The sequence below is a fragment of the Hibiscus syriacus genome, unplaced genomic scaffold (genome assembly GCF_006381635.1).
Source record: "Hibiscus syriacus cultivar Baekdansim isolate YM2019G1 unplaced genomic scaffold, ASM638163v2 tig00113337_pilon, whole genome shotgun sequence".
NCBI lineage: Eukaryota > Viridiplantae > Streptophyta > Magnoliopsida > Malvales > Malvaceae > Hibiscus > Hibiscus syriacus.
In genome coordinates this window covers 710,534-724,288 of record NW_024063456.1, presented here as the reverse complement: position 1 = coordinate 724,288, position 13,755 = coordinate 710,534, and the positions used below count along the sequence as shown (strand labels likewise).

At 35.0% G+C, this 13,755-nt stretch overlaps 1 protein-coding gene and 3 pseudogenes across 1 annotated transcript; 2 read left to right on the top strand and 2 right to left on the bottom strand.

Annotated features, from left to right (window-relative positions):
• Positions 1-2,218: 2,218 nt before the first annotated feature.
• On the top strand, positions 2,219-3,312 carry LOC120186329 (delta-like protein 4). Its single transcript, XM_039190298.1, has 4 exons — positions 2,219-2,397; positions 2,462-2,739; positions 2,821-2,888; positions 3,124-3,312. The coding sequence occupies exons 1-4, from the start codon at positions 2,219-2,221 to the stop codon at positions 3,310-3,312; spliced, it is 714 nt and encodes a 237-aa protein (XP_039046229.1).
• Positions 3,313-3,666: 354 nt separating this feature from the next.
• LOC120186328 lies at positions 3,667-4,822 on the bottom strand (annotated as a pseudogene).
• Positions 4,821-8,293, top strand: LOC120186327 (annotated as a pseudogene).
• A 2,312-nt stretch (positions 8,294-10,605) lies between these two features.
• LOC120186235 lies at positions 10,606-12,234 on the bottom strand (annotated as a pseudogene).
• Between the last annotated feature and the right edge of the window lie 1,521 nt (positions 12,235-13,755).

The following is a 13,755-nucleotide window of genomic DNA, read 5'->3' as shown; positions in this document are numbered from 1 at the left end:
AGGAATGACACTTAGAAATATGCATCAATGAATTATTATATATACAACAATCCGGGTTGTTTCCAACCATATTTCTTCATGGTTTTAGGGTGAACCTAACACTGATTTCGGCGATGATTAAACGTTGGAGGTCCGAAACACATACTTTCCATTTTTCGAGTGGTGAAGTGACGATTATGTTGGAAGATGTCACTTACCAACTCAGTGTTTTGATTAATGGTTCGACACTAGTGAGGCACAATGATTACAATCGATTCCAAATCGTTGAGGAAGTTTTAGGAAATATGTCACCACTAGAGGTCTAAGAGAGGTATCAGATACATATAACTTGGTTGGAGTATGAATTTCATGTAATTGACTACTCTATCGAGGATGAGGTCAAATTTGCAACCTAAGGGCATCTTCTCCAATTGATTAGAGGGATATTGTTACCTGATAAATTCAAAAATTTGGTGCACACTCAACATCTTTTGATGTTGAAAATTTTTACTGAGTGTCGTAACACTTGTTGGGGCTCGACTATTTTGGTATTTTTATGTTGGGAACTTTGCAAGGTTATAATAGTTGAAAGGGGGGAAAACTGATAAAGCGGGTTGTCTAGTCTTGCTACAATCTTGGCCCTGGTATCTTTAACGTTGTTTACATTCAACAATGGAATGAGCGTCATTTATTTGTCCCTATGTGCTTCGAAATTACAGTTGCTGACCTTAATTTCGACATTTCTCCCTATTTCCAAAATTATGAAGCAATTGGAAAACCATATTTAACAACATCGAAAAAGAGGGAACAATGGGAAAAAAAAGAAGGCCAAATTCGTAAAGGGTAAGAAATCATCATCATCGACATCTTCTGCTTCTGCCAAATATTTTGCATCTCAAACCAATTATGGTTTTTATCCTCCATATCATGCTTTAATGGAGAGTCAGCCAAATTGGGTTGGAGGTTCATGGGATGCAATACAAAGTGCTCAAGTATTTTCGACATAACATAATGGTGAAAAAGATCATATTATATATGGTCAGCAAGGTATTGATTTTGGTGGTCAATTCGAGTCAATGACGACAATGATGGCATGAAATACCTTAAGTACTCAATTACCGTATTTCAAAGGTGGATCTCAAAATGGAGTGATGTTCAATACACCTTTTGTTGAAGAAGCAAATGAAGATGAAAACGTTCAAGGGGACGACCAAGACGAAATTGATGAGCCCCACGCCATTATCATTCGAACGCTCCTCGACATTGTCAAGAATTACGAAAATATAAGTAATTTTTTATGGATTGTATTAGCTTGTAATAACTTTTATTATTATTTTGTAATAAATTATTTTACATTAAATCATTTTTAAATGAAATTCGATGAAACTCATCATGTCGACTTGATGAGTTTCAACAATTACATTTTTAAAATTCAAATGTTGTCCTTTGTCCAATGACTAGTTTTAAATTCCAGAGGAACTCGTCAATCGTCATGTCAAGGTGATGAGTTCTAGTTTTTTTATATATATATTTAAATTAATTATTGATTTTTTATGAAAAATAAATTACTTTTCACCAGACTCGTCACTTTAATATGATGAATTTATAAAAATATATTATAATATTGATTCACATGGGGCCCATTTACCTAGGACCATTAAAAAATATTTTTTCAAACTCGTCACTTCGGCAAACAAGTTTGCCTTGTACTGTAGCTTTTGTCGTAATTTGTAAAATAAATTTCGTGGTGGCCTGTTGGGCCAATTAATTATAGCTCATGACCTATTGGGCCGAAAAAACTCAAGTCTCAACCATTGTTTAGCCCTATACATCGGCAGCTAAATAAAGAAACGGCCTAGCCCAAGATGCAAACCGGGTTTATTTAGAGTGTACTGTTGCGCCTTGAGATACGTGAAATGTTGAATTTACATGCTTCTCGGATCCAGTACCCTAATAAACTACTCGTCAGTGACATGCATTGTTTGACTTTGCTAAGCTTCCGTATATAAAAAAAAACGCATGAAATTGTTAACCAACAGTTCCTATTCGACGGGTTCAGCTTCACTTTCAGCTGGCGACTAACAGGTCATTATGGCGCCTTTGCTTAAACCCTAAGGCACTTTCACGAATCTCCACATTGCATCACTTAAAAACTAAAAAACTGTTAGGAAATTCAATTCGCATACTGTTTCTTCTTCTTCTTCTCAGTTCGCATACTTTCTATCTCTGAATCTTAAAGATGTCAATGCTTAGATCTGTGGTAGCAATCTCTTTGTTGTTTGGATCTCTGAACGTACATTCTCTGCCATGTGAAGACGACAGCAAATGCAAAACCGGGTCATGTAACAGCCACAGTGACTGCATTTGCGATATCCCGGATTCATCAACCATCTTGGACGGTGATCGTCCTTTCCTCGGGTAATACTTCTATTTCTTAACAGTAGTGTTGGATTACGTACGATGGTGACAAAATGTTTTACAGGGGGAGATTCTGTGATGAGGAGATGACGATGTGCGATGGGACTAATTCGTTTTGGTGTGAAAATGGTGGGCTCTGTGAAGAAATCGTTCAAGGGGAGGACTACTCCTGCAAATGTCCTCTAGGGTATACCGGAAAACATTGTCAGTATCCCGGAGTTCGTTGTGATAGAATGTTTTGTTTCCATGGGGCTGAATGTCTGGTCGAAAGCAATGCATGCGAATGTCCTTCTGACTGGAAAGGAAGTGTTGACTGTTCTCTTCCGACAACAAACACAACAGGTTCGACTTTCTCCTCTTTCCTACCTTGTTTTTTGATCTGATCTGATTATCATGTTGAAAAAGAAAAACAAATTCTTGCAGACTCGTCTGGGGATTCAAGTATGTCTGAACTGCCTCATTGGGGAAGCAATAACAGTAGTAACACAAATGTGAGTACGATTCATCTCTTCCCAAGTGGAAACTGAAGCTTAGAACTTCTAAGGTCATAGTCATACTATTAAATTGCAGTTGAGATTATTACGGACTTTATGAAGTGATTTATTTCCTAAAAATGATTATATGTTTTAATGTTGCAGATGCGGTTGCAGTGACGTTGAAAAACTTTTGCAACCATAATTTAGTACTATGGGTAATAGATCTAATCTAATAATTTTTCTTTCACAGTGGACTTTGGTGATTGTGGGCACATTGTTTTCAGTAGGAGCAGTAACAGGGGGTGCTATATTTGCCAAGAAACTGTTGGGTAAGAAAGAAACGACCCCAAAATTTCAGCAGTTATCACGAATGCAAAGCAATGGGATTTTGGAAGATGAGAGGGACAACATGGTTCCAGAGATGAGTCGTAATGGATGATTAAGTACTGTGTAACAATATACGGATATATATGTATGGTAATAGAATTTCCAGAAGACGCAGTTTATGAATGTATCAATAATCAAACAGATTTAATTACATTTGATCACCCGGGAAAAAAAGCTATAGTTACAGTTAAGGTTTCGACGAATATGTAGTATATATCATAACATTAAAATATTTAGTAAAGGAATCGATCCAAACTATGACCATCGCGGTGGCTACTAGAACTTGAACGTGCATGTATGAATGTCTATGCAGAATCTTTTGGTGCAGGCGGTGGAGGAGGATTGTTGGGGTGTTCACCGGAAGGGAACTGCTGAGGTTGTGGTGGGACGTTGGGAGGATAGTAAGTTAGTAACCTTGACCTCCAGGATGGTATCTTGGAGGAGGGAGTGGATGTCCGCCGTACGGACCCGGAGGAGGCATTGAATTGGGGTGGTATCCGTGCATATATGGTGGTGGTGGTCCCGGAGGATATGCATAGCCATATGGCGGCGGCGGCTGCTGCCACTGTCCTTGTTGAGGTGGATATTGTCCAGGTGGATATTGTGCGGGAGGGTATTGTCCCTGCGGTTGTTGTGTTACATTCGGAGGCACCGGCTGGTCAAACAGTAACATCTCCTGCACCGCAGGAACTGTCATCACACCGCTGCCTGGCAGGCGGTGTCTGTGGTCCAGTTCAACCTTTTTACTGAGTCTGCATACAAGCGCAGACCCTGAAAAAGAAAGCAGGTCAAAACACTATTGATTAAACTCAGAACAATGAGTTTAAAAAGGGGTGACTTTGAAAATGTATGGTTGAACGTTGTTGATGGAAATAAGATGGCTTGATGAGGGACGATCATGAGGAAGAGGAAGGAAGAAGAAGAAAGAGAAGGATGGTTGTTAAAAATGTCGGCCCCTCTTCAATTGTGGGTATTTATAATGGCATATGCCAACAGGTTAGGAATATCGGCCTGTTAGACCATAGATTTTACTCTAATAGATCACATGGATCTGTCATGAGTATGTTTATGCACTGTAGTAGGTTAGGAGTCTAGGTTTCAGGAGATGGAAGTAAGTCGGAGACTTGGAGGTTTTTGAAGACCGTCTCAGGAACAAGATGTCTTACGTGCAATAAACGAGGTCAGAAATACAGGTCAATATCTCTGCGATTTCCTGAAGTTCATCATTTCCGGTAAGACAGGCTAGCAGACGACAAAGGCATGCAAGTTGTCCAAGAATGATCATAAACGCCTGCAAATAACGTTAAAGAATAACCATTAGAAATGAGAAAGTCAAGCCAAATAAAGCAGATTACATACAATGAGGCAGTTGTCGCACTCCATGGTTTTTATATTGTACTCATCTTGAAGAAGGAAGCGAGTCTACGCAACTGAGTTGCTCAAGCAGCAAAAGACCTAAAATGAATGGAAATAGAACAACCACGCTCACTGATTCCTGTATGTATAACCGATAAGGCATGAAAGAGATGATAAAAGGGTTTGTTTGTAAATCTGACCTCCATGCAGAGACAAAACGTTGGACACTTGTAAATCTGTTCTATAAAATGAGTATATTAAAAATAATATTAAAAACTTAATTTGATAATATATTTTTATAAGTATTTTGATGATATTTGTGTTAATGTATTGATTGATTTTTTATATTATATTTGTGTGTGTTATTATAATTATTTCTTTTGTAACATCCACATCTACCATTACCATGTACATTCTTAATAAATTAAGAGAAATTTTGAAAATATATATTTTATAATCAAATTAGACTATTTAAAATATCATTAACTTGTTTATTCTAAATAATAATTATTTATTTAATATAAGGAAAATTTAGATGTAATCCGTTGCATAGCCGCGGATAAATTAGGTCTTCGATTCCTTACCATCTGCCGCTTAATTACTTTTTGTTCTTGTATTTTTGTACCCTACCCCGCTCAGTCCACCCCCCAAATTCAAACTATATATTTCTCTTCCTCTTCTTCTTCGCTGTAAGAAGTTTATATTCTTCTTCTCTTCTTGTTCTTTTTTTTTTCTTGTTGATTAAATACATTGTGTATGTGTGTAAGCAATGCTAAACTTTATGGAGTTTAATTGACCGTGTAACTGTCATTGTAAAAAATCTTTTGGAAACTAGATGAGCACTTTATTCTGTGAAACTTGGCTAAATTGTATCTGTTTTTCCTTCTTTGTTGAGGAATGGTATTCAGTAGGTGACATTTGATAATTTGCGTTACTTTTTGGTCTCGATTTTGACGGAAAGCATGAACAAATAGACATAGTAGAAATATTTTTAATCTTCGAGTCTACTGTTCATGCAAAAGCATTCTGTTCTGTTAAATTCTATGTCTAACTAATGAATCCTTAGTTTGTTCCTGGATTTCTTTATATCAAAATGATAATAAAAAATGCTACAAGCATCACTAGTTTTGAGATTTTGAATTTGATCCTTCTGAGAGAAGGTGACAACTGACTGACTGAGGTCGAATTACCCAGGCCTGATGATCCCGCCATGAACTTCGATGAGGTTTCCATTGAGCATAGTAAAAGATTTGTCAAAGCATTGTAGGTTCGTTTCTTCAATTTCTTATTTTCGGACCACATTTGCTTCAAAATGTATCATCTATAAGAGCTTAGAGATTTCTATTGGTTTGCTAATTGTCCTCATTGTCGAGTTCATAATTCATCTTTGAATTTTTAGCCTTTTGCATTTAAAAGCTTTCCAGCATTTCATTGTTAGGCTAGTTGATAAATTGGATCAATGTGCCTTTTTTTTAAGGAACTCAAGAACCTAAGGCCTCAGCTTATACAGCTGCAAAATACTCCGAAAAGTCGTTTCATCACACTGAAATGAAGCACATGTAAGGTTACACTTCAGAATTTGTTGCTTGGTACATTCATTGCTTAGCTGACAGCCTTTTCCTGCAAGCAGTACTATGAGTGAGCAAATTAATGGCTTGTCTCTGTGATGTTTCTTATATCAAGTTTACATGCTTAGTTATTTGATTGAGTTCGAATTACTTGCATGTTCTCTTCTTATAACGCGACTCTGTTCTTTGCGTGATTCATCTGTTAAGAGTATTGGACAATCTCAAAGATTATGCTGCAAAGGCTCTTGTTAATACGGTCGATCATCTTGTCACTGCGGCTCACAAGTTAACCGATCTTCTCGAGCAGCAAATGTTGCAAGTGTCAACCATGGAGCTAAAAGCATATTGTTTAAATCATGTAATCTCTTTGCACTTATCTGGTTTAATATGCTAGTACAAGAATAATATCTGAACTTATTTAGTTTGTTCATATCAGCAACTTCTTATTTGCCAAACATACACGGATAAGGAAGGTCTCGGGGAGCAGCAGGTGTTGGCATTTATCCCAAGACATCACAAGCACTACACTTTACCAGGTATGACTAGTTGATCGAAGCCTTTGTTTTTTCTTCCTGGAAGTTGATTAGTGGGTAGAAGTTTTAGTATGTTTCACATTCCATTTTTCCTCTTTTTGGTTATGTTCCATTGTATTCCTCTAAATCAGATTATGTCAACAAGAAGTTACTTTCCATTCAACATGTACAGACAAATCCTAGGCAGAAATATTTTCTGGCTAAATCTCTTCTTCAGCCTTCAGGTATCATGTTTCTAAGCAGGAAAGAAATCTTCAAGATTTTAGTGTTTTCTGCCTTGTTTGCAATAAACTTTCTTGCAAGTAGCTGAATATCATGTTACTTATCAAATGTTGTCTAGATACTCCTGCATCGAAACCTCTTTCATGGCACTTAGCCTTGGATACCAACACTACTTTGAAGGGGACTTCACAAACTTTGGCAAGGTTAGTTCGTCCCAATAATTGTATTTTCTTTTGATTGTTATTCTTTCAATGTTCTGCTGAGAGCAATAAATTATTTACATTATTGTGTAGCAACAAAAACATAGAACCCCGGGCAGTGCTTCGACGCTTTCCAGTTATAGGGTATGTTGGGAAATAAAACGAGTATGAATAATTTCCCTACAACCAGATTAGTGAGAATATGAAATAAAAGAGAAAAAATAATACCCGAAATTGAAACGGAGTTCAACTAATTGTGCCTACGTCTCCGGACTGCTGCAGATCTTTTACTAAGAGAGAAAATTTGCAGGTGTTTACAAAGCACTCACTACTCACAAGAAAACTCTCTAGTATTGGGAGAAAAAAATGATTGAGATTTTAGGATGATTTTAAAGCTAAATGGGTTAGGGTATTATAGTTGAAGCTTAGTACCCTAAAATACAATGACTAAAGTTATAATATTTCTATTTCATTTCAACAATAGCTGCCCATTTATTGCACCGAATTTTGCACTGAATTCGGTGCAATTAAAGCCACCGAATTTACAGTTAATTTTGACAATTTATCTGCCCACCTTTCCTGACTTTTAACAGGGTATGCTTGTTACATCAGTAGCTCATATTTTCACCATTATACTCGAGCTTTAGATGACAAGACTGCATTGTGACTGTAATTCTTGCAGAGAATGGAGATAGTAGAAATAAAAAATCTTCAGCAACAGCTTTTCCTGCTTCTCCTGCATTCATCCCAACACTGGGTATCACACATGGGGTAATGTTTAAATCAAGTATAATATATACATACATCTTAGTGAGCAACTAGTTCAGGTCCTGATTCTCTATGCTTTTAATATGACCCATAGAGCATCTGTATTCGTATGGTTACTTAGGATGCATCTTTGATAAACTTGTTGCATGAAGCTTATGAAAAAAGTCATGCTTTCACAGGAGCTTGAGGGATCGATACCTTTGACTGCATTCGGATTGAAGTCATTTCATAACCAAAAGCGAGAGAACATAAGTGCACCTGTTATGGGCAAGAATGTGGCGTCATCTTTCTTTGTCAAGCAGAAAGCAAAGCTAAAGGCTCTGCATATATTGCATGAGCATGGATCTCCATTACAAAAGGGAAATGGAGGAGATCGAAGGAACTAACGTAAATCTCTCCTTTTAATTTATGATTCTCAGTGTTTAATTCTTTCATCATTAGTTGATGGATTGCTGGAGATTTTTTTTCCTGGTCAATTCTCTATTGGAGTTTTTAATGATGAGCAATGTGTATAAAATAGGTGATAATAAAGGCGAGTGATAAATTTCTTTCTTTTTCTATTCCTCTGCTAACAACACAGAGACATTACAAACAAGCATATCTTAGATAGATTCGCCTAAGTCCCTTAGTGCCAAAATCAAAATGGTACAATATATTGGAGAATTTTGCAAACTCTATGTACGGAAGATATGGACTGCAAATTTTCTAAATAACTTGGGGGTGCAGTACAACCAATCTCTTTATGAACCTCACATGATTCTCTTTTATCGTGGAATTGGATTGTTGAGTCTGTGAAAGGTGACCGTATGGGTCACCAAGACAATGACAAATTGACAATGGACCATCTCCATATCATCTTCCACCAATATCATTTAGGTTAAATTGCACCCAAGGTCACTTGATTATGTGTTTACTAATAAACATGCCACTTTTCTTCTAAAAGTTACAAACATGTCACTCAATTAAAATATTATTACAAATTTATTATTTCATTGTTAAAATTGAAACAAATGTCCCATGTGGTTGGTATAATAACATTTCTCTCCAAAATGTGTATATTCTCTCAGTTTATCCTCATTCGAATAATTCAACAAATTTGACACGTAATATTGAAAAAATTCATAAATTCAGTTTTTTCTGATATTGTCAAATCAGTAGTTGGATTTTTGCATTTTGTCATAAAGTAACTATTATGGTACATGAAAGTAATATAAAATTATGAGAGAACAAGTAATTTAGGAGAAGAAATACTAAAAATAATAAAAAATTAAAATATGGAGAGTTAAATTTATTGAATTATTTCAAATTAGGCCCATTTAATAAACTATATAAGTTTTGAGAACTAAAATTATTATTATACTAGGTAATATACTTAACAACCATTGATCAATTTATAATAATATGTTAATTGAATGATATGTTTATATCTTATTGAATTTTGATGTTGGTCGTCATTCTCATTCGAAGGATTTATTTTCTTTGCATCTTTAGTTTTAATTGTTTATTTTATATGAATATTTTTGATGACTATTATCTCTAAATTTCTCTCTATATTTTGATGTATTATAATTTTGATTCATTACATTATTAATAAAATTCAGTTGTCATTGTTTAAAAAACGTTTATTTTATTATTATAATAAAAAAATTAGGTCCATAGCTGTCATTCTCACGCGATTCTTGACTGTAACTTCCAACAATATCATCCTCTAAATATTGAATTTGAATTCTTTCCCTACAGATATAATGTGCAATGTAATTATATCCCATTATCTCTTCACACAATATTGAAATTCAAAGCCTTCCACTTCAATTTTATTTTTTTTAAATTAATAAAAATGATAACTTTCGGTTAAATAATGTTGTTTGCATGTGATAATCAAATTATTATAGAGCTTATTATCACAATAAATAAAAGGAAGTACATGAATCTGATCTGACCACGTAATTCTACAGAATCTGTGGCTTTAGAAAGTGTGAAGGGGAAAGATCTAAAACAACAGCGACATGGCCATGATCCGCAGCCATCACCATAACCATCATGGGAGACTTTTTATCATGCTTACCACAACGACGCGTCTTGAATGGTAAACAACCAATTACTTAACATAAAATTTAATATTTATAATAATAAAAAATCAGTATTAAAAATAATAAAATTTCAAAAGTTGGATATATTTTTCCATGGGTAAGCATAAGATGCTTTTGGCAGGTTGCAGAGCCTACAAAAGCTGTGAAAACATGTGGGGAGAACAATTTAAAGCGGACGACTTTGAAAACAAGAGTAGAACGGGGCATCTTTCATTAATTCTTATTTTATTCCCTATTTTTAAAATATTTTTATTTATTATCAAATTAAATAAATTGATAGGAAATAATAATAAAAACATTAAACTCACACCAGTTATTATATTTTTAACCAATATTAAATATTTTTTAAAGATATAAAAAGTTAAAAAGTATTTTTTTTTTTAAAATTCACAAAATTATTTTTCAAACTCAGACCTTTTCCACATCAACATTTGTACTTAGATTATTTTGACAACCTAATAAAATTAGGGAACTAGATATATTAAATTATTGAAAATTGAAGTACAAAAAGTAAATCTCAAAAGTGGGGGTCTTGTAAAGGGACCAAAACATAATTTGACCTAAGTATCATATTATAAGCATTAACCGGTAATATGCTTCAAAGTCAATTCCAAGGAGAATAGAAAGTTATATTGAAAAGCCAAAAATCAAGACGTATTTAATAAATAAAAACATAGCGATTAAAGATCAGTAAAAACAAAAGGAAATAGAAGTCTCTACCGCCGAAATCTACGCCGTGGCCGAGAAAAAAATTAAAAAAAAAATACTCAGCCATGAGTGTTAATAGCTTCCCACAACAAATTCTTAGGGGCGGGGTTAGTCAAGTACCGAGCTTCCAAGGCGGCGGTCCTCAACGTCCTGATCGTCGATTTATTCGCCTCCCAGAACGACAAGCTCCGGTAAGGCAATTTATGCTTCTTACACAGTTCCCTCACCAACGGCGAAACCTTCCTTAAATGGCAACGAGGCAGCCTGGGGAACAAATGGTGCTCCAGCTGGAACTGTAACCCACCAAAGAACCAATCCATCGTTGATGAACACGAAATGTCGATCGTCCCACTCGTTTGCTTCTCGAACCAGTCGTTTCCCGTTGGTAGTCCGACGTATACATTTGCAGAAAAATGGTTTAATGTGAACTGAACGTGTTGGATCGACGTGACCGCAAAGCTTGCAAGAACAAACATGAATCTCTCCGGCCAATTCGGTAGACATGAAACCAGGAGAGGGAACCAAATCCAGAACACCATGATTCCAGCTATGTTGAAACCTCTGTCCGGGACTTGACGTTTCGAGAACAAAAGCAAGAATGTTTGAACGAACAAGTTGATTCTTGCAACAATCATGACGGGGTAGTAAGTCCAGTGTTGGTAACTGATTAAGAATCTGGCAAAAGGGTCGAAATTTAGCTTCCTTCCGTAAAAGGAAGATGTGATTGAAGTGAAGAACTTGACGAGACGGCGAAAACCGGGATGTGCTGGAGATCAGGATCGTGATCCAGGCTGTTGCAGGCAATGTGGTGAGCATTGTGCGTCCATTTCCACCAGGCGATGCTGATCCCTGTTAAACAATTCCCAGATAAAATCTGGGCGAGCTTGTTATACCCACGGCTGGACATTACTTGGTAATGGCCGGAATCATGGCCGACGTATGCACTTTGCATCCAAAGCAAGCCCAACAACAAGGCTGAACCCAGATGCGCCCACACGCTGTCGCATCTCAAAACACCATAAACAACAACGAGAAACATTAAAGCTACGGATGTAAGTGAGAACAGGGCAACATGCCCTTTCGTATCGAACATACCAGCTTTAGCAAACTCCATGACCAGTCTCCGGTAATCCTTGGACACTTCCGAAACGGTGAAATCTTTGAGATGGTAGCCGGTGAAGAGCTTGTCGAGATATTGCCAAGCGGTTCCGGATGATACGCAATGAAGGCATCGGTGACATCTTGGCCACTAAGATTCAAGAGCGGGATTTCGCCGCCGGGATGATCTTTTGCCCAATCTGAAACATCGTAAACTTTACCTGGATAGAGATCCACAAATCCCCAGATTGTTGTGTTGTTTCAGCTCTTCGGCAGTAACGTATTTCCTCTGATGACCCTCCATTGAATCTAAACCAAAATCGATTAACAGAAATGATAATCGAAATAACAGATTATGAAACCAAGAAAATCTGGGGTTTTGATAGATCAACCATAAGAATCCATTAACAAGAATTTTGGTTTGATTTTGATCTAAAAACTCCCTCCCTTCCCCAATCTCTCTCCCCCACCCTTGTTCTATATATGACCGCTTTTTCGGAGATATTATCGAAGATTACTTGGTCTAAACTTTGCGTGACTAGATATTTTAGCCACTAAGTTATCTTTTAGTTCTTTATATCTCAATTCTCATTTAAGTAAAAACATTAAGGCTTAATTCGTTATACATCCTCAAAACCATTGTATTTATTCTAAATTGGTCTCCTTAGCATGTGGTGATTACAATAAAATATTCGTTCAAATATTTTCTTAATTATGATAGCGCAACATACAATACAAATACACATGTTTGAATCCAAATCCTCTAAGAAGAATAATATTCTCTTTTACTTCTGATGTCACTCAATGAATTCTAATTATAAATTGATCTTCAAATTTCAAAGCACTATAATTTTTTAATAGTCCGGAGTCATTATAAGGTTGTATATGAACAAAATTTTCTTAACCAATTGACAACCTGCGCACACCATACAGACGCAACTATTTAAACCCAAAATCTCTACGGAGAACAATATTTTTTTTTAGCATTGAGACCATAGGTTTTAGAACACTTTAATTAAATTATAAAAATCTCAATATTATACTCACAATTTAGATCTGATGTATTAAAAAACAATCATTCTAAATTTTATCAATATTATCTTTTTTTTCAACTCATCATATCCAAGTTATGTATATTTGAAGTACCATTTTATATATGATTAAGCTGGTAATATGACAAGATTGATGTAATGCCCCGTATTTTTAAGATTTGATTTGAATGTTTTGAAATCCAATGACCAATTTAAAATTAGGATGATAGTTTGAGGACATATGAGGAATCAACCCAAAAATAATAATAATAATTAAAACCAAAATAAATTGAAATGTTGATTTAAAAGTACAATTTTCAGAGGCAACAAGGAGAAGTTGTGGTGAACGACAGCGAAGCCCACGCGTTAGAACAGCAGGCATTAGGAGGGATGACTGGACAGTGAAACGTGAACATGGCGTTCAAATATTGGATCCTAAGTCGTTTACAACCTCTACCAACTTTTGATTATTATTGTATAATGATTAATAGGGTAATTAATATGTTCTATATTGTTTTATAATTTATGTTATGATTAGTATGTTTTTAAAAAGTAAATAAAATTAATTTCAATCACATATATTTGTTACTTTATTTATTTTATAATATATCAAAATCAAATATAAATATATTTTTAATCAGTGTCATATTATAAATATATTATTGTAATACTTTATAATTATGTTATAATTATTATATTTCTATTGTTATTTTCATTCTTTTTATTCATTAATTTTATAACATAAGTTATAAAATTCATTTATTTTAATTGGTGTTAAAAATATGTTCTCATATTATTTTTTATTTATGTTATAATTATTATATTTTCATGAAATAAAACAAATACCAATCATAGTTTAACTTGAATATTATCTTCATTAGAATCTGAATAATAATTAAGTTTAGCTTAGTGGTTAAATAT